The 22,531-nt window shown below is 34.9% G+C and overlaps 1 protein-coding gene and 1 long non-coding RNA gene across 2 annotated transcripts in view; one reads left to right on the top strand and one right to left on the bottom strand.

Moving 5' to 3' along the window:
* Positions 1 to 810: 810 nt before the first annotated feature.
* LOC111509543 (uncharacterized) lies at positions 811 to 4,133 on the bottom strand. The gene is made up of 3 exons (XR_002722654.2): positions 4,000 to 4,133; positions 3,366 to 3,807; positions 811 to 1,373 (listed from the first exon to the last, which is right to left on the bottom strand). It is a non-coding gene; the product is annotated as an uncharacterized lncRNA (long non-coding RNA).
* A 2,346-nt stretch (positions 4,134 to 6,479) lies between these two features.
* The window catches only part of Poxm (paired box pox-meso), a 118,036-nt gene continuing 101,984 nt past the window's right edge, over positions 6,480 to 22,531 (top strand). Inside the window, exon 1 of the mRNA XM_074181028.1 lies at positions 6,480 to 6,783. Within this exon, the coding sequence (XP_074037129.1) occupies positions 6,771 to 6,783 (13 nt within the window). The 5' untranslated portion in view covers positions 6,480 to 6,770. The remainder of the gene's footprint in view (positions 6,784 to 22,531) is intronic.

The raw sequence follows: 22,531 nt of genomic DNA, 5'->3' as shown, positions 1-22,531 counted from the left end.
AAAAATGAAAACAATAATCATTTTCTTAGTTTTTGCCTTGACCAACCAACCCCAAGGTATGTACCAACCATCCCCAAATACGGGGTTGCTTGGTATGCTTGCATCCTTAAGGAAAAAATCAAATTTTGGATTTAGGATAGGTACAAACATTTTGTAATTTGAAATTTATATAAACAAAACAACACTAATCTGGAAATCAAATGTATGTTCTCACTATCTATCAATAAAAAAATTAGAGGGGCTTCAATTTGAAAAGCGTACCAACCAGCCCCGGTCTCCCCTACTGTTCATAGCACAGTAAACAAAAACACTCCTCGTTTTCTTTGTCTGTTTTCTTGTTTTGTTTAGCTTGATCGCTGCAGCTTGGATCAGTCCCTATTTCAGCAATCTCTGTCTTCTTGTCGTTAACCTTTTGAATCTTGCAAGCTTGCTGGTTCTTTATGGGAGTGGACGTCAACACTTCCGCCTTTTGCCTTTTATTTTTGCGTCCTGTTTCAGGTAGCAATAGTGGGTATTGGTCTTATCTACTTGAAACGGGGAAAAGCTATTAGTTCCTGCGTTTCCTTCTGTGGTCTCGTTTCAAGATTTTCAGTCTCTTGAATTGTAGTGTTGATGCAAGGTGCTGAGATTTCGCATGAACTGGTGGAACATTGATGCAAGGGAGTGTGGCATTGAGTCGAGGTTGAGAGACATTATTGTGATGATGGAGCATCATTGAAAACACAGAGATTATAGGGCCATTTTCATGACTTTTTAAATTCTTGAACAGCATGTTGGACAGAAGCACCTTTGTTGTATAAGATCCTAATCTATTGTTCAAATTACTTCTTTATGGGTCCATAATCTGCTTCATTTATATAGCCACTAGATTCTAGTGGCTGCATTTTTTGTTGTGTGTGGAGCGAATGAGATTAATAAGTCAACGTGGTTTGCCGAGTCTAATTCTGAGGCTGTGGAGCAGTAACAGAACTTTTTGATTTTTATTTGGTCGAACAGTGTCATATAAAATATTGAAGCCATGTCTTGAAAACTGGCTCATTCACTCATCCATTCTCTGTCACTCACAGTTGCCCGAGAACCAGGAGGAGCATATTCTAAAAGCCGATCTTACACTCGCTTTCGTGTGCATCGATAAAAAAAGGCGGAACATATGTTCGAGCAGCATTACAATAACATATGACAGTTGTCAGCTCACCTCTCTCAGCACTGCAAATAACTCCAACTTATTTCTTTCCGTTTATGCTTGAAGTTTTGGTTGGTTTTGAAGACGAAGTTTTTAGACCAGTATACATATATTATCCACGTTAATAATGGATGTGGTGCTGCAGATTTTTTCGGGTTTTCCTGCAGTTGATGAAAAAGCAAATGCTCCCCTGGAATCAATGAAAGCGCCCCGTAGCGCCAATTAATTTTTGTTGTTGTTTCATAATTTAATGATATGTATTATTATTTATTGTCTAGTCATTTGGTCAAAAAAAGGGGGTAACCTGGAAAGTTTTCCGGGAGTTTTGATTTCGGTATGCTCTTTTCGAATTTCAACTTTGCCACCTCGTATCTCCGCTGCTCGCGCCGACAAGTGTTAAAAGAAATGATAATAAATTTAAAATTTTGGCGGGATTAAAATCGATAATGGTTCATGATGTGTGTCGAAAACGATACAATAATGAGAATTTAATCGCTGCATCATTGCGTATTAGAGAAAGTGATGTCACGAAACCTCAGCCACTATACTGTGATCCTCGTATCCAGTAGGTATTATCTTTTAAAGGTCATTGTTTTTTATGTACTAATGAGATAACAGCAGAATTTATAGCTAAACAAAAACAGACGCAGCTGTGCAAGCTGCGTCTGTTTTTGTCAATTGTCAATGAAAGACAGTATTTCAAATCTTGCTAGAAATCGTAATGATGATTGGGGTCGACCAATTGTTGAGCGTCTTGAGCATGTGACTGATTTGGTCGCAGCCGATGCACAGTACCACAATTCCTTCATGAAAAAATTGTATAAAGCACGACCAGCTGAAGATATAAAAAAAGGTTCCTATGCCACTGAGATAGAACTGCGATGCAGTTCATTTATTCTTTTACCTTGAGCAGAATTCCGACGAGTGTCAGTTTTCTTTGGACGAATTGATGGACAAAATTGAAGGTGATTATCGTCCCCACGTAAAAACAATAAAAGCGCAACTGCTCAAAAAATACGGTGATGATATTTTAATTGCCGTCACTGCCAATAAACCTCCGGTCGTTTGTTTCCGTTTCCCCCTTCAATTATACGGTTACAGTGATGTTAAAAGTAAGAAAAACTTGTCTTTAAACGAATATAGATATGTATGCTTCACAAAATCAGCATATAAAAGTAAATTTAAAATTTCGTCGCTACCACCAACAGAAGCAGCAGCACAACATTCATTCCGAACCTATACCAGGTTCAGCAGCGGTACGAGAATGAAAAAATGCAGAGCAATGGGGATGGAATAGAAACAAAAATGGACTAATTCCTGTTACGATGCTCCAACCCCCGCTCCAGAATCGTTATTGAAACTTATTTCTTGTAAGCGTAAAAAAAGGATGTCAGAAAGCCTGTGGATGCAGGAAAGCTGGATTGACGTGCTCCGTTATATGCACAAATTGTAGTGGTACTTGTAATAATTCGCCAATTCCATCATTTAATGACGATGAAGAGGAAGAAACGGCGACTATTTTTGAAAAAGATTTCGATGAAATTGAAAACGAAGAATCGTGTGGTGAATCTGATAGTTATACCTACATCGCAGATGATGCGGACGAAATTTCAGTCCTATACATATCTCGATCGGTGTTCAGGACGAAGTTGTAACACCTGGTCCATCAGGAACAGCAAAGCGAAGGATATTGTGCTAAATTTCAAAATAAATACATCACATGTGGATTAGGCTTACAGGGGAAACCACAATAAAAAAACGCGTCGTTTATTCTACTTCCAGGTGGTGTGGAAATGTACTTTGCGGCGCTCGTACGCGAAAAACTATTGATTTTAAAAAATATATCAATACATATATTGCAGAAATTTTTTTGTAGTTTAATTTTGTGCATACATATTTTTTTTCGTAAAATGCGTCGGAAAGGAGATATTCCCAAAAAACTGTTTTTACGCGCCATTTTTCCAATATGGCGGCGCCAGCGGCGGAGATACGAGGTGTTAAAGTTAAAATTCGAAAAAAGCATACCGAAATCCATAAAATGACCAACTTTCAAAACTCCCGGAAAACGTTCCAGGTAAAACTACCAAATGACTGGACTATTATGGGTATATAGATTTAATGCTCTTGCATCAAATTTAAACTTCTCAATCTGCCCCTATAACACCGAATAAAATGATTCTACCTATGGTCTTTCAAAACCTCTCGCCTCTCGCTCTGGCGATAGGTAGAAATTGAGCTCACAGGGCACAATATATCAGGATATCTAGGTGAGCTTGAATCCAGCAAACCAATCTTCGCATGCCTTTCCATTTTTGAATGGGTTGTCTATGCTATTGCAAAGTCATAAAATAACTATAGGAAATCAGTGCGAGTCAAGCCGAGGAATAAACTATCCAACTCTTTCAGGTAGTTACATAACTGATTTTCTTGATTTTTGGTGAGAACATATCTAAGTGAACCTTTCTAACTTCTTTTAACATATTTCAGATTTCATATATTATATCTTTTTGCTTCTGATGCGTGGTAGACTCATTTATCTGGATAATAGCATCCATGGCCCGTTTTAGATCGACCTCTGTCCATCATTTTGACTTGTTTTTCGTTTGTACTGAGAAACCATCACCCTAAAACAAATAAAAATGACAATCAAAATATGGCCGGGCATAGAGGATGCTCTATCCCCTTTGCCCTCATTAGCTTTGCCCAAATTATTATTTTGACATATACTTATACCTACGTAGGTATATGACATGAGTATGATCATATTAAGAAATACCTTGTTCTCGAATAAAACATTAAAATGAAAGAATTCTTACCTACATAATCAAGCACCGTACCTTTGCAAAATTTTTAAGAAATCACTAGAAATTTGATTTTTCTTCATAAAAATTGCGCAAAAGTGTAGACATGTTTTTTAAAACTGTCATGGCGTCGGCGGCCGGTAGCTCTCGCAAGCTGCTAGACATTTATAACGTCATCTAGTGAAATTTTGTTTATTTACTCTCAACGAACTGAATTAATGAATTTATACGTCGAAAATACAATATTTATTATTGAAAAATATCATTCATAACAAACAAAATAACATCTACTATGACAAATGTTAAAATATATCAAGTAGTAACCAAGACATTCTCCAACAAATAGGTATTTCTGTTTAAAAAAAATCTGTTTAAAATCTGTTTTTCCGTTAACCAGCTGTCGCACCCCTACGAACGACAACCCTCAGAAGTCGAAACTTGTGCGAGCCAAGGATTAACGAGGTCTTACCTTTTAACGTGTGATTCCTAACACGGGTTGTCGATAGCAAGTGAAGATCGATCGTTCAGACTAGGGCTTGAACCACCGACCAGCACGGCAGTCAATTCGAGTGAGTGAACAAAGCACCCACACCGAACCGCTTGGCTACCGACTGAAGGGGATTGAAGGGGATTGAAAAAACATTATTTTTTTGAAGGTGGTATAAATAGATATTCCTTTGAATTAAACTGTCAACAGACACATCACACCCATCAATAAGACTGACTTGGCTTTTTAGCGGGATTATTCGTTATATTCTTCAGTTTACTTCGAGAGCGCGTTGAATAAACAGCTATACAACATGGAAGCTAGTTGTTCGGGAATCGTGAAGCGTCCGAAATTTTCATCATTAAATATAAATGAAATGGGAGAAATGCATCCACAAAACAATCAGAATCGAAGCAGAGATGTGGGATCTGGATGATCGCATAGACTCATTATCAGAAAAAATTATTCCAGTTGCCATCAATCCTAATGAAACTGATTCATCCAGTGAAGAATCACTCAACAAATCCCGGTAGACTTTTTTCAGATTGAAATTATCGCATTGACTTATTTGAAGTAAGTATTCCCATTAAATCTATAAAATTGTGTCTGAACCAACTATAAAATCCAGTAAGAAATATGAATCTTCATTTCCAAACCAACAAGAATATATAAAGTGTATCTCTCAGCGCAGCCACACTTTTCTACTTCCTGAAAGCCGAACGTCGAACACCGCAAAATTTTGAACGCGGTTCAACTCGTAATCAGATGTTCAAATTTCTAACCGCGGAAATCTATTCTATTTGTATACTTATCTGTTGATGTTTCTATAATACTTCATCCATCTTCATTATCATACCGACGATCAATTTGATATTATCAGTGTCAATGACGATAATAATATCAAATTTATTTACATCAAAAGATGAATCATAACTACAAATTATAATTTTTTGATTTGAAGCGCACGAGCGGTTCTTTTGGCGGTATTTTCGCATTCTTTGTCGGTGTTTTCGCGTTCTTTGTCGCATATCCCTATTTTAATGGCTCGTTAGCGGCGTCCTCAAGGGATATAGAGGGTAGACATATCTCAATGATTTTGTGGGTGAATTGCAGTGCTATTTGCTTGAGACGACTATGTTGCTTTCTTTGATGTAGCGACATGTTTGCTTTCTTGAAATTCTTTTACTCTCAGGCAAAACTGAACGAACTATAAAGTAGGGGAGAACAGGGCAATGGGAGCCTACAAAGGGGAAGTTTGAATAAAAACCTCGTTAGTGAAAAGTATTTTTTGTTATAAAATCTTACCTTTGTTGTAAGAGAACACTTTGATGATAGTTGTAGTTAAGTTAAGTAGGTAGTTGTAGGAAAAACTCTATAGGTATACAAAGATAACCTCTGAAGATAACTGTATATTTTCTAAACCGACAGTTAAAATCATAGCAGCAATGTAACGGTTAATTGAAAACATGAAAACCGTTTTCAATGAATTATCATTTGCCCTGTATTCATTTTTACGTCGATAGTTGATACGTCAACTTGTGAGATGTCTATCACCCGAAAATTAACATTTTTTATGATTTCAATATTTGTTTAGGGCAACTATACTTCAGAAGTACCTGAACATTGATATCAGATTTTTCTAGTTTGAAAAAAATGTGTCCATTTAACCAAACAAACAAATACCTACCTACATAACTGATAAACAAGTGCGTTGAGAGATTAAGTAACGGCTTATACCCAAGACAGAGTTCAACTTTATTCGAGAAACCAACAGCATATCTCTGTTAATTGCGATCTAATGCAATTAAAACGATTACGATCATTAAACGAGAGTTAGAAGTCACCGAGCAAAACTCAATTTCACAGAGCATTCGACTCAGCGATCGTGCATGCTCGGTTACGCACCAATAAGCCCTTAACCCCGCCTCCTACTTAAGTCAGGCGCGAAGCCGTTGGCTTAAACCAGCCATTTTATAGGGTTGAGGCGGGATTTCAAGCCCACGACATCAATATTGTATGGAAAGCGAAAGCATGAAGTTCCATAAGTTCCACTCAAATGGTCACCGAGATTTGTCACAGTCACAGCTGCGCGCTATCAGAAGCGAATCTGAACATTTTTTCGGTTGTGTTTGAATGCTTCAGTTAGCCCGACGTCTAGTTACCCATGTAATAAACAGAGGATTTGCCGTTAATGAACAATTTAACTGCTGCAGAACATTGTTGTTGATGACGTTTAGTTTTAAGTGTTGATTTATGGATTTTGCTGTGTTTTGGTGAAAAAGTTTAGTTTTGGTGGAAAATGATGGACACCGGTAAGCTGCGCATGATTATTTTCATTTGATAGGTACTTATGTATTTCCACTTTGAGGGTTAACCAACTAGCCCTGAGTATGAAAGGCGCCAGACATTAGTCCTCCTAATAATATTTTGAATAATTTTCATTTATTCGGGGTACCTTCATACGCGAGCCAAATGAGGCTTACGTCTGATATGAAGTTAAGTGCAATGTGAAACAAGTTCCTGAAATTTGTGCGACGGCATCGCAGACCTTTCATAAAAAGTTGAATATTTTTATTCACGCAATATCTAGGTAGGTACTTTTCGAAAACTTCTGCCTTTATATGAGATGACTCAATATAGTTTCGTGCAGATTACAATGAGTGATCACATATGAGTGATCCATCTTTTTTCAAGACAGCCATTCCAACAATTTTGTTCACTATAATCTCGATAGACCTCTACTTAGGTACATACCTTTAGGTATTTTAAATGATCGCAAGACGACGAATTTTTAATACCTACCTATTATAAATGCTAAAACAAAACATAACGTGTACATATAATTATAACATCTACCATCAATTAATAATATAATTTTGAAAAAATCAGAAAATAACATACCATTTTTGATACAACTCTTTTATGATTTATAATTCTCAGAAAGAAACATATTATATATTTCGAACATAGGACAAATGCAGAAGGCTGTCATTCTTGCTTGCATTGAGTCTACTTAGGACATACCCACGACTCTCGGACCCAATGATCACTTATACCCATAAAGACCGCGGTGTAGGGAGTGGTCTATGGGTAAAAATACCTACCTATTTGAGTGCTCTTCCGAATGTAAGAATGAGCCAATAATGCATTGGATCTTGTTTAATAACACTGAAGACCTTGGCTTATCAAAGCGCCTGACTTTCGCCTTCCTCAGGTAGAGTGGACTGAAGTCGGAAACTGCGGTGTTCATCATGGCCTGCCAGGATGATGTCTTCAACAACATAGTCTATCGCAAACGCGTGATGCGGGTATAGAGGTTCCTGACATAAGGTGTAGGACCAGCCGCGAGGCTTCCGAGACCCTAATGATTTTGCTGTCAGCATTTTTTAAGGACAAAACACAAGCACTACAGAAAAATCCTTAAGGCGCCCCCAGAGTGGTGCCTGCACTGGTAAAAATGTTTCCACCGGTACCGGTGGCAATTTAATTACCGCCCATATTAGCGAGAAATTACTTTCGTGTGTGATCTCACATTCCATGCGGAATATTATTTTGTAATTCTACCCCGAAGACAAGTGTGGAATTTTTCAGTGTAATTTTTCATTTTGAGTGTACTTTTGTGTTGAAATAAAACTTTATAGGGTAAATTTGCGATATAAATTTATATCGAGATATTACACTCTTGTCAGAATTTCACAGTGGAATTCTATACTCTGATGAAATTTTACGGTGTAATTTTTCATTTAGGTACGGGTTATATTACCTTGGGATATTCCGTTGTAAGAAGGTCCGTATTCAGAGTAGTTTTGAAGATAATGATACCTCAATCGGATGTTGACTCTTGACTCTTAAGTGGCCATTTTTCCTCATAATTTAGATAATTGAATGCACAAGACATATTACACATTGATATATTAAAAAAATATGTATATACAAAATTAGTTCATATACATTCTTAGAATGAAATTCTACAAAACATTTTTTTCATTTTCAATAAAGTCAAATAAGTACAAAATAAAAAAACCATTCTTCAAATTAACACATTTTCTTTCTTGCTCATGGTGGTATTATTCGGAAAGAGAAATGAAAGTAATATTTCTTTTTCTTTTTTCCTCAATTGCTGTTATTATCCTAAAAGAGAAATGAAATATCATCAAATGAATAGGTTTAGAAATCTAAAAACACAGTAAGTTGACGAACACACATTCCTAGAGAAAAGCTACTACTAGTTTGACTTCAATATTAATATTTCTCAAAAATTTTTGATACATATTCAACCGTTTAAATAAAAAATTAGATTTTTCCAAATGTTTTCCAACATTTTCTGAAATATAGCAAATATAGCTATAATGATATGGTATGAAGTAGTGATGAAGTGTTTTTTTCACCTCTCCAACAGAAACAAAAAGGTCCTAAAGTGTTTCTCGATTCCTTCAATTTTGAGTTCCAACTTGCCTCCCATCGCAAAAATGTTTTCAAGTTCAATAATAAGAATCACAAATCCTCAAATTCATCCAAAATTATGAGAATAAAATTAGGTGAATAAAATTACGATTCAACATTGTCCGATATTTGCAACCACCAATACGAAACTTTATTCCTCATCGAAATTCATTTTTAAAATGGATCGTGCATACGGCGTCACTGATGAGTCACGCCACTGCTATCGAGTATATCTCTTTTTCTCAATACCATTCAGTAATTATCACAAACATTTTCAAATATATTTTCTGTAATTATTTGAAAATCAGTTAAAATATGTTGTACTATTCCATATAGTATGAAATAATTCGCGATGTGAGGTTAGGATATACTTGTAATAAAAAAAACACTCTATAATGCATAACGAGAAAACTCAATGAATTCATCTGTTTATTGGACTAGTTATTGAAATTTTACAAGAAATGTACTCACCTTCTTTACTTATTTTCACCAACAACAAAAATATTCTAATGCACACGTCAGACAAACCGATGCGCTTCTGTAGACAAGAATGAACAATACAATAATCGCTCACAAATACAAGCGTAATTTTACATTCGATAAAGAGATGGCGAAAATTTACATTTCACTAAGGGGGAATACCCATCGTCCAGTTAGTAATTCTCTTCACATGAAATAATACGTTATGATTTCACACATATATTAGATGAATATTTAATTCTCAATGAAAAGTACATTGCCTACTGAAATTACGCTCGGGGATGTGAATTATTCAATAGAGAGAGTATATTTTCAATAAAACTGAAGTAATTTTCTTCGTTCGAAATGAAAATTCCGAGGTAGATTTTAATCATTTTTCCCGGTGTGAGCGATTTACATCGCTGAAGAATAAATCCACTTGGAAAAACGTTCTTATAAAGTTCATTCCACATGAACGCAGTTCTCCTGATGAAAGAGTTTTTAAAGAGTGAAATTTGAGTTGTACTGAGTTGAACCTCAAACGATGAGCAGGCACAGTCCGTCCCGTATTTCTGATATATACTGCTCCTGGTGGAATCAAATACGCCAAGTTACTTAAAAACCTCCCTTGAAAGCATCTAAGAAGAGAGACAAATCCCAGATATGGGAAGAAAAAAATTGAAGCGATTTTTATTTACGGTGCGATGCGTAACTTTCACGAGACCGAAAGGATTTTTAATGAACGTTTTCCGAATCGTCCCATCTGTAGAAAATATTTCAGGGAACTTGTATCCAAATTCACAACTACCAGTAGGTAGTGTATACATAACAAATAACAAGAAATCACCGGGTCATCCGTCCATTCCAGAAGAACAGCAAGTGCGAATAATTGGTGAGATGCGGTAGTAAATCCTAAACAGTCTACTCATTCCATCGCGAATGTTTGTGAGGTGCCTCCTTCTACTGTGTGGAGACTTTTAAAGAGGGATAGGTATCATCCATACAAACTTAAAATGGTACACTAATTAACTGAAGATGACCCTGATCGAAGAACAGAATTCTGCGAAATCTTGACAGAAACCATTGCAAGGCATCCTACCTATTTCCACAATATTTGTTTTAGTGATGAATGTACATCCTAAACGGCAATGTTCACAGATAAAATTGCCGTAATTGGAGTGACACCAACCATCACGTTTTCCGGGAAACATACCCAATATCAAGAAAAAAATTACCGTTTGGGCAAGAATATTGGGAAACCATATTGTAATACCTCTCTTTATTGATCAAAATTCAACAGGGGATTTGTATTTGAATATGCTGGAAACTACTGTTGATTCTCTCATCACTGAAATCGTCGAAGCGAATCCTAATGAATTCGATATGAATGTTGTATTCCAACAAGATGGAGCACCACCACATAACTCCAGACAAGTGGGAAACTACATGGATATACTACTTTTTCGGTAGTTGGATTGGCCGTCGAGGTCCTACACACTGTTAAAAATGATTGTGAAAAACATGGATATATACTGTAATTTTCACAATATTTATAGGGTAACTTAAATTTTACATAATAAAAAACGTGATAATGGAATTCACAGAATATCATATGTGGTCATATCATATGGTTGGCCATTCTGCAGAATGGCCAACCCGCTCGCCAGATTTGATACCTTTGGATTTTTTATGGGGCTATTTGAAACAAAAGGTGTACGAAACTGAACCTGCTTCAATATTGAATATACGTCAGAGAATAATTAATATTTGTAGAGATATTGATGTTACTGTGTTCAAAAATGTTCGGCGTGAAATATCGAATAGGCTGTTCATATGTCAAGAAGTTCAAGGCAACCATTTCGAGCATCTTCTGAACTGACCTCACGCTTATTACCTCATATTATGTAATCAAATGTCAATGTATATATTCAGGTATTACTAAAAGTTCCGCCATTTTGTAGTAGTTGAAGATATTGACATTATATTCTAGGGTTGTGAAGCATTTTTCAGGAGCTTCAAAAAGATGTGTCACAAGAACCCCCTTTCCATTTAATTTTTTTCCCACATGGCGCCCAGTCGCCGTCAATTTCACTTCAAAATAAAGTATTCATGCAATAATTTCATTATTTCAAATTTCATTTTTTTTGAGTTGACCTGTTCAAAAAATAAAAAGGGAGGGACATTAAAGAGAAGCACTGTAGGTATCCTGTACTCAAATTGTGTAATGTAATGAATTGATGAATTGATACGTGTTATTCAATTTAAAGTTTATTTTCTCATTTTTAGAGCTTGTAAATAAAAACTTGTAAGTATACAAATACTTGAAAAATGTTTTTCCTATTAATTTATTGGAAGCTAGCAAGCATTTCAGTCAAAGGAGACTCCTTGGACACAAACTTATGGAACAGCCAACAATACCGGTTTACAGTACTTATATACCGAAGCCCAGATTATGTTTTGCTATATTTTACTTCAGAACCGTGTAGGCAATATTTTTAGTTTTGTGATTTCTGCAAAAATACTGATGAATGTATAAGTGAAGTGCACAATTAACATACCTGCTAACAATTATGTAAGTTACTGACAATTTGTCACGAGTCGACTTCTATGTTCACAGAAAGTCGCACGTTTTCCTCGTTTCTTTAACGATTTCCGTATCAGCTGAGATGAGGTCATAACCACAAACCATTCTCCCGTAAATAATACTGGATGAGAAATTGAAATGGAAATGTTTGAGGAGAGATTAGGTTTTTTGGGAAAAAAGTTTTTTGGGTTTCTATATACTAGTAATGCGAAAAAATGTGAGAAACTTCTGAAGGAAGGAAAAAGAAAGTAACTACAATAAAAACTCTTTCAGTAGATACCCTTGAGGATAATAGTGTCCCATGTGGGGGACATTTTATATCAGTAGGTACTCTTTCATATACTTATAACATAGTCTAACGTTCCTATGAGTAATATCTGATTCAATGTTATACAAACGTTTATACAGTACAAACTTAATTGAATTTTTATGACTCAGAGTCCGATACTTCAATTTAAATACATATTGAAGGCATAATCAATAGTTATTCCAAAAATGATAAGTTTTATACTTACGGAATACAAATGAATAACCACGAAGGTGATGGAAATATTTTTTCAGAAACCTATTATTTTTCATCTCTATTTCAATTCAAAAATACGGTATATATTTTTGAATTGACTTCACACCATGCATCTCGAATTATTATGTGAACACTAAAAGCCACTAACAAAACTCTAAAAAGGGAGAAATGTATTTTCTGTTTTGGTACAGTTGGGATGATAAAAGAATGCACATGTGTCATCAACAAAATACTTGGTAAAACATATCTATAAATGCATTTCATCATTAGTTCAGACTTCCATTGTCTAAGATGATGTAAATTGATTCGAAATCCCTGAAAGATTATATGAATTATTAAAAAAAATTGCTGAAAAATAACAATTATAATAAGCAAAAAAAACTGAAATTACAATGAAATAAAAATACATGCAACAACCAAAAAAATTAAACTATTAACACGAGATGAAAATTAAAAAATTATTAAGAAGAAACGAAAATAAAAAAAATAAAAAGATTCCAAGCCAACTTACTTCACGACGTTTCGATTGTTAGTATCCACAATCGTCTTCGGGTGATGACTATAATAAATGTGAATGATTGTGAGGATGGATTTATGTTGCTCTTTCACGCCTACAATTCACAAAGGTTTTGTGTGATACTTAATATAATGATATGAGTAAGTCGGAAAAATACTTGCTTCCTTGGCGTGCGATGCCTATACTGTTGGAGTTACATGTAGATAATGTACCGTTAGATTGTTTATCTATACTATCTATTCTATACTATTATAAATGTGAAAGTTTGTGAGGAAAGACTGAACGGATTTAGATGAAAATTTAGGTACATGAATACAGCGTATATTTAAATCAGAATAACATATATGCTACAATTTACAGAGGTTAAGTGTCATTTTGGTCATACTATACTATAATGTACCGTAGGAATGTTTCACTTAGTTCTTAATAAAAGACCGCGATAGCATATAGGTACCTATCTACCTCTCATGTGGTAGCCACTATATGCAAAATCTTGATCTTTTTCACAACGTACATTTTAGAATATCTGTCAAATTCTTATAAAAATTGATACAATTGTCGTTTTAAGAATCTATTTGATATAGATAAACTTTGCCTTTTACACCAAGTAATTTGGACGAACCGTTTGAAAGTTATAAGATTAGCTTGACGCAACGCAGTAAGCCATTACGCGTCGCGTCTACTGTAAGACGACAGGGGACGATACGCAGTTGAAGGTATTTTGTAGAGAGTGTTCGTATTTTTTTTTACTTTTAGAATATTTGATAGTTTACATTGGTCATATATGTTGTTTATTCAAAAGTACAAACGTTATTACGCTTTCAATTTTTTTTATAGAATATGTGGAAACTTCTGAATATAAACCTTGAGAAAACAAACTTGATTTTTATTAAAATGAGATAATCAATAACAGAATACAAATATTATGAACAACAACTTGGAAACGAATAAATAATACACTAATACAGCGTATATAGTATATATAGGCACTGAAATTTATATCGTTATTGCAAATTAAAGCACTGCTGACAAATTCAATTAAATTACCTAACCCAAAATCGTGATATGGCGTATTTCACTACAAGAAAACTTCAAAAATAAAAGTAATTCTTCAATGAAAGGTTGGGTTGTTCAGAGCGGTAGCCAAATTATTTCGTTTTATCATTAGTTTGCGACAGTTTGTAGACTTACATGCAGGGCCGTAGCGAAAAGAAAAACCAGGAGGGGGAGGGAATTCAAATTTTCCCAACCCCACCAGCAAAATTTCCCAACTTTCGAAGAAATGAAAGCCAAGGGATTAGTTACTACTATAATATATTAATTTTCTTACTTAGCTATCCAAAGATTGGCTGAATGCGTATGCCCGTTAGGGTATGCACAAAACAAATTTTGGTGATTATAAAAATAATAATGGGAATTATTCTACTTTGGACCAACGCCCTTGGTCTTCCACCATATTCAATATGTATAGGAATATTCAATACAAATGAAAGGAAACAACACTTAAATAATATTGTGCTTATTGTTTTCTACTATTATTTTTTCTATCTTCACGGCCCGAAATTTCCCAACTTTTCCAAGTCGAAAAAACAGAGAAAAGTTGGTAACTTCAAAATTAAACTTTTTTGAAGATTTCTCTTCAAGTTATGCTTGTTGGGAAATCCCAACCTTCTCCTGGTTCTTTGCCTTTTCTTATTACCTCACCTTTTTTTTTCATTTTTATTTTTTAAATTTTTATTAATTTTTTTACTATTATTTTTTTCTATCTTCATGGCCCAAAATTTCTCAACTTTTCCCAACTTTTTCCCAAGTCGAAAAATCAGAGGGGGAGACTCCCCCCCATCTCTCCCTTGGCGACGGCCCTGCTTGGGATGCACAACTTGATCACATATGCGCATTCTTTCAGAGTCCCAAATGTATTTGAATACCTAAAACTTTGTGAGATTTTCACTAAACAGTTTGCAAAACCGCAATCCTTATTTCTCTTTTCTCAGCCGTATTTAATACAAAATTCCAAATCATAAATAGATACTCAGATTGTAGATCGCTTTTAAACAACGAAGTATTTGTTTTCCAGTACATGAACGAATTCTAAAAGGCAGGTTATTAAATTTGATTCAAACTGTTTACAGTGAAAATCCAATAATGAGTTGTTGATGATATCAAAGCAGAATATCTGAAACTGGTGTCTGATTATATATCGAAACCACTAACACATCTAGTGAATATGTCATTAGAGGAGGGATATTTTCCCTCAGCTCTCAAAATGGCTGTTATAACGCCTATATATAAAAGTGGAGAAAAAACCGATGTAGCAAACTATAGACCAATCTCACTCATAACTAGTCTTGCTAAAGTTCTCGAGAAGGTTATTCAAAAGTGATTGAATATGTTTCTTGAAAAACACCAGTTGTTTTCAGAATCACAACACGGCTTCAGAGAGAATATGTCCACCCAAGACCCAATAAAAAAACTAACCCAGCAAATTTATTCATGTTTGGATGAATCAAAACCTTCTATTGCTGTTTTCGTAGACCTTAGGAAAGCTTTCGGCACCGTCGACCACTCTATCTTACTGAATCTTCTGAACGATATGGGAATTAGAGGTATAGCGAATAATCTTTTTCAAAAGTTATCTTTACAACAGAGAGCAAAGGGTTATAGTGGACAATCATATAAGTGGAGAGAAAATTATTACATGTGGTGTACCCCAGGGGACGGTGTTAGGACCAATCCTATTCAATATTTACTTGAACAAACTTTTCCTACAAGATATCAACTCCCACATTCATAGTTTCGCCGATGATACTGTGCTGTTTTGCGAAGACGAAAACTGGTTTAATTTGAAACAGAAATTAGAACATGACCTTCATCAAATCAAATTGTGGTTCGATTACAGGCTCTTATCTATTAACTTTGAGAAAACCTATATGCTATGCTACACGTCGAAATAATAGTATCGTCATAGGTACCATTAATGCTCAAATTAGTTGGGCAGAAATCCTTCCGGTATTTAGGACCAAAACTCTATAGTTTTTTTCCTGAAAATTTAAGATGCGAAACAAGTCTCAAAAAATTTATGATAAATTTATGACAAAGATTAAATTATTTGTCAAGAATATACCACGAGCAGAGATACGTAGACAAATACAAATTTAAATACTTACTTCCACGATTGTGGATATATATATATATTGTGTATAGATTTGTTTGTAGTCTGGAATCCTCATGATTAAAATCTCTATATCCATTGATTGTTTGATTTATTTATATTATGTCCAAATGTATCCAGTTTAAAGTTATGTTTTTATCCATACTTAGTACCCATTCAATACATTAGTTTATTTTGATTCTTCATATTCTGTTTGAATATGTCCAGTTTAAACTTATATTATTATCTATATCTAGTACTTATTTCAATAGATTTATTGGTTCCATTTAATTATATTCTCTTTAAATGTACCTATTTTGAATTTATATCTTAGTATTTAATTTAAAGCATGAATCTCATCCAATATCAGTTTCAGTATTCTCATTCCTTACACACAGGCAGACCATTTGCCTCGTAAGATGTATTTTATTTGTTCACTGTTCATTTCTATATGTACATGTATATTTACTGAAAACAATCTTAAGAAAGTGAATAAATACATATTATTATTATATTATTATTACTTTAATAAGTAATCATGGATTTCCATCACATATTTTTTGGTTACTTATGCAGAGACGGGATAATATTTCATTAACATTATTATTACATTTCTGTCGAATGAACCCGCACGATGAACCTGAACATGTGCCTGTACATCATTGACCTGAAATGAATTTGTAAAACCCTATTAGAAACTCGATTCTTTCATTATTTGATCAGGCTACCGGTATCCTCAAACAAAACGTAGACAACCTTTTAAGCAGCTTTTCTAATAATGTTACTCAAACACTTCCCGATATCCAAAACAAATAATCAAATTAATGTATTTGAGTTCTGTCTCTGAATACTCACGACAATTTGTTTTTTCTGTACCATTTCGAAACTACTATACGTATGTACCTACTCGTAGGAGAGACAGGATCGGACTGGCCAAGAATAAATAGTAGTTTTTTCGATTTATAATTATTGTGTATTGAAATCAGCAGAATTATATACTTATATATACCTACCTATCATCATATTCAAACGACAAAATCTGGAATTAGTATGTTCTGTAAAATCTTCTGAGCAGAGACACCTAAAATTTGCTTTCTTCATTTTTCTCAAAAATTATTTCATTGATAGAAACTATACATGTACATAATTATATCAACAACATGACTACATTGTCTTATTCTAAGAATATACCATTGAAAATCTTTATTTCATCACAAACGATAGACAGATATATAGGGGAAGTGTATACACCAAGTTGTGGATAAAATTATCGTCTTTTCAATTTTTTACTGTTGAAAATACCAAAATCCGATTCTTTGATAATGCGATAATTTAAATTACATATTAGTATCTATTCAAATATTCCAAGAAACTGCAGTTGTTAATAATGGAGATACAAAAATTTAAATATGATTAGTGCACAGAACTCTTCATATTATAGGTATTTGTAAAGTTGTTATAGGCCAATGAAGACAGGTTATTTTAAGAATATAATAATAACAATAATAATAATTCTTTATTCTCCAGAAGGACAATACAAGTATTGTAGAGGAGTAGTCGTTCATCTAAAATTAACAGAACATGATAACATTCAGTTAAATTGTATATAAAAAAACAGTAAATTTGCATATATTATTGTCGTTCATCTATAGTATGGAATAATTGTGTAACACATATATACATATACAGACATATATACATATATTCACCCAAATACACAAATAACAGACAAATCATAAAGGATTTACAAATACTTATTATAGTGCCTGATCGACTTTATAATAGCATCTTTCAATTAAAAAATGTTTAAGACTTTTTTTAAAACATGTTAAGGTTCGACTCTCTCTTACATAGTCTGGTAATTTATCAAATAATAAAGGACCTAGTGAGTTTGGAGAGTTTTTAGATAATTGGACCCTAGAAAAGGGTATATTCAGCTGATTTTTTATTCTTGTGTCATGTTTATAAATGCTAGATCTGTTATAGTTACTAAATATATACACACAAACTTCAAAGATAAAGAGTGAGGGTAGCGTCATGATTTTACATGTTTTGAATACATCAACACAGCTTTGTTGAGAGGATAGACTGAACATTACTCGGAGTATTCTCTTTTGTGCAACAAATACATCATTAGCTCTCGAAGACCTTCCCCAGAGGGAGATGGCATATCGAAGTCTGGAGTCCACTTGGGCATAATAGAGCATCATCAACTGATCATTAGACAGAACTGATCTCAAATTACGTAATTGATAGGAAATATAATTCAATTTATTGATTAAGATTTTACAGTGTTCTCCCCAGGAAATATGTTCGTCTATATATAATCTAAGAAATCGGACAGTCTTATCAACTGACTGTAAGTCTCCGAAATCAACTACACTAGCTTCTTTTTGTCTATTGTGAAAGCGTATACATTTTGTTTTATTTGTATTTAGATGAAGTGAGTTGACTCTAAACCACTGAGCCATATCAAAGGAATTTTTTTACATTTCTGACGTATACACTATTCATCCCTATCTGATACAATAACTGATGTATCATCAGCGTAAACAATGATTGAGCTATCACATATCTTCACAATATCGTTGATATAAAGTATAACTAAGGTAGGTCCTAGGACCGAACCCTGAGGAACACCTACTTCAGATTAATCATTGCACGATGACATATGGTTACCAATAGTGACACGATTGTTACGTTTACTCAAAAAACTTTCTATCCATTCATAAGTGACACCTCGGATACCGTATCGAGATAGTTTATTCAATAAGATTGTATGACTGATGCAATCGAACGCCCTGCTTAGGTCGCAAAATACCCCAATAGGGCACTCGCCCGCATCAATGCATTTAATGACTTCAAGAACATATGAGTGTATTGCAGTTGTGGTCGATTTATTCTGCACAAAACCATGTTGATCCGCAGTTATGATATTGAAATGCTTGAGATAAGATAATAATCTCTCCAAGAATGATAATTCAAATATTTTGGAAAAGATGGAGGGTACCGTAATTGGTGATAGTTACTTATTAGAGAGGAATCACCTTTTTTATATACAGGTGTAATTTTACCAGTTTTCAAAGCTTGCGGGAATGTTCCATTTGCAAATGATAAATTTATGAGATAGACTAGTGGTGTCATAATATGGGAGTATAGGTACCACAAAGCTAATACTCTTGGACAGGCAGAAAGAAATTAAACTTTCAGTGTATGTATGACAGACAGGCAAGCTGCACGCAAAGCATGAAGTCAAGAGTGACATCGAATCTTGCGAACAACAACATTCAGAAGTCGAAACTAAAAATTAACTAGGTCTTACCAATTACAGTATGATTCCTAACACCGGTCCGATAATACGTAGTCAACATCAATCGTCTCACAATTGGCTTCTTACCTTCAAAAAGAAGCTGTTGAAATTTCATGATATTCTAATCATAAGTTTGTGAGTTATTGTGCGTGACATTACTTTTGTTATTTTGAAAACAATGGATCAAAAACAATTTCGTGTTTTAATTTTATACTGCTTCTTAATGGGAAAAAATACCGTTTAAGTGAAGCAATGGCTTGGAAAGTGTAATAAGGACTCCGCTCCATCAGAAACAACAATTAAACGTTGGTTTGCTGACTTCAAACGTGGTCTTAGAGACAACGATGATGCAGAACGCAGTGGACGTCCAAATGAGGCAGTAACACCAGAAAACAAAAAAATCCACAAAATCGTTTTAAATGATCGAAAAGTGAAGTTGCATGGGTTAGCAGACATTGTAAAGATCAAATTATCTACGAACAATTCGTTCAGGCCAGTCTCATCTCCCTACACAGTAGGTTAATGGACTGACACCTATCAGAAAACAATTATTCCCCTGGCTAATACTACGAAGGGCGTTGGATTATATCCGACAGGTGTCAGTGCAGGATTCTTCACAGAAGTTATTCCTGCATATGCTGTTGGCGATACAACTGCCGCAATATATTTTCAATTATTGGAACACACTTGCAGACCGGTTTCGGGCTGTTTGGCCACTCGTCAGTGCAAGGTAGTGTATATCATCAACATAAAGTCGATTATTTCCGATAATTGAAAATCGAATTCCGTCAGAGTATCATTCCTCGGACTAAGCTGAAGACTACAACAAACAACAGTTTTGTCGTCGCCCCATCTGCCTGTGAACGAGGTAACCAACAGCATATCCGAAATTTGACCAATTCCTCGTATAAGGAAAGAAAACTTTCACATATAGTCAGTGGGCATACTTGAAGACTGGCTATAAATCAAATTATCTAAGAACAATTCGTTCAGGCCAGTCTCATCTCCCTACACAGTAGGTTAATGGCAGTTACGGCAGTTGTATCGCCAACAGCATATGCAGGAATAACTTCTGTGAAGAATCCTGCACTGACACCTGTCGGATATAATCCAACGCCCTTCTTGGTAATACCCAGGGGAGTAGTTGTTTTCTGATAGGTGTCAGTCCATTAACCTACTATGTAGGGAGATGAGACTGGCCTGAACGAATTGTTCTTAGATAATTTGATTTATAGCCAGTCTTCAAGTATGCCCACTGACTATATGTGAAAATTGTAAAGATATCAAAAAAGTGTTGGCTTTATATTGCATGAACATTTGACTATGGGAAAGATCTGTGCAAAGTGGGTGCCGTGCGAGCTCACTGTTGACCAAAAACAAAAACGTCTTGATAATTCTGAGCCATTTGTTTGGCCATGTTTCAACATAACAAACCTGAATTTTTGCGTCGATATGTTACAATGGATGAAACATTGGACAATTCACTTCACTCCGGAATTAAAACGATCGTCATCTGAGTGGAGAGCAACTGGAGAACCCCGTCCAAAGCACAATTTGGCTGAAAAGGTTAATTTCTCGGTATTTTGGGATATGCGTGGTTTAATATTCATCGACAGGGAAATACCATCAACAGTGAATATTATATAGCGTTATTGCAGCGTTTGAAGGCCGAAATTGCAAAGGAAACGACTGCATATGGCAAAGTAAAATATTTTGTTCCATCAAGACAACGCTCCTTATCACAAGTCAATCAAAACAATGGCAAAACTAGGGTAGGCGTACCACTTATAGTCATTGCTCCAGTTATAGCCACTTTCTGTGTTTTTCTCTCATAACTAAGATATATACCTTAGGTTGTGCTGGCTTAAGGGCTAAAGTCGGTTTTCAAACATTCATGCCTAATGTCACACCTGTGTATGGCATTTGCGAACCTAACCTACAAATTTATGCAAATGTGTTTCCCGGCTTGTCGCATTTTTAGGAATTAGTATCGTGTTTACTAAGCACCTCAGGTGAGTAACAAACCCTATAATAGATGTTTGGTAGGTAATATTGGCACTATATAATTTGCTGTCTGCACATTTATATATTGTTTGTGCTTGTTCGTAAGTGTCTATTTAGTAATTTTTGGGCTTGTGTTTTTATAAATAACAGGTGGCTATAAATAGAACACATAATAAGACATTTCTCTATATATAGCCAATGAGATGGCTATATTTAGACGAATGTTGTGCCGCTTTTAGCCTAAGGTAAGCCTAATTCATTTCTATTATTTCTAGGTCCTAGATAGGTACCAGCTTAAAATTTAAGTAAAGTGGCTATATAACTCATGGATCAATAAGTCCCGAGACTAACAATGAAAACAACTTTTATTTTACAAATTTTTTTTTTATTCATCAACATAATCTCCTTTTAGGGTGATACAATGGTTCCAACGCTTTTTCAATTTTTCAATACCATGTTTATAAAAAAATGTATCTTTCGCTTCAAAATAAGTTTCAGTTTCAGCGATGACCTCCTCATTTGAGCCAAATCTTTTTCCCTGGAGCATTTTTTTAAGATCAGCAAAGAGCCAGTAGTCACTGGGGGCTAAATCTGGTGAGTATGGGGGGTGGGGAAGCAGATCAAAGCCCAATTCGTTTAATTTTGCCATTGTTTTCATCGACCTGTGGCAACGTGCATTGTCTTGGTGAAAAAGGATTTTTTTCTCTGCATGTGCGGTCGTTTTTTTGCGATTTCCTCCTTCAAACGTACCAGTAAGTCAATATAATAATCACTGTTGATCGATTTACCTTTTTCGAGGTAGTCAATGAAAATCACGCCATGCACATCCCAAAAAACTGACGCCATCACTTTGCCAGCTGACTGCTGCGTTTTCGGACGTTTCGGACGGCTTTCGCCAGCTGTGCGCCACTCAGATGACTGCCGCTTTGACTCTGGAGTGTAGTGATGTATCCATGTTTCGTCCATGGTCACGTAACGACGCAAGAAGTCTTTTTTGTTGCGAGTAAATAGCGATAAACAGCTTTCTGAATCATCGACTCGTTGCTGTTTTTGTTCCATCGAAAGCAAT

The sequence above is a fragment of the Leptinotarsa decemlineata genome, unplaced genomic scaffold, assembly GCF_025532065.1.
Source record: "Leptinotarsa decemlineata unplaced genomic scaffold, Ldec_3_MD MMD2_tig00026307_RagTag_RagTag, whole genome shotgun sequence".
Classification (NCBI taxonomy): Eukaryota; Metazoa; Arthropoda; class Insecta; order Coleoptera; family Chrysomelidae; genus Leptinotarsa; species Leptinotarsa decemlineata.
Note: the sequence above shows the minus strand (reverse complement) of the source record. Positions and strands in the feature narration are given on the sequence as shown.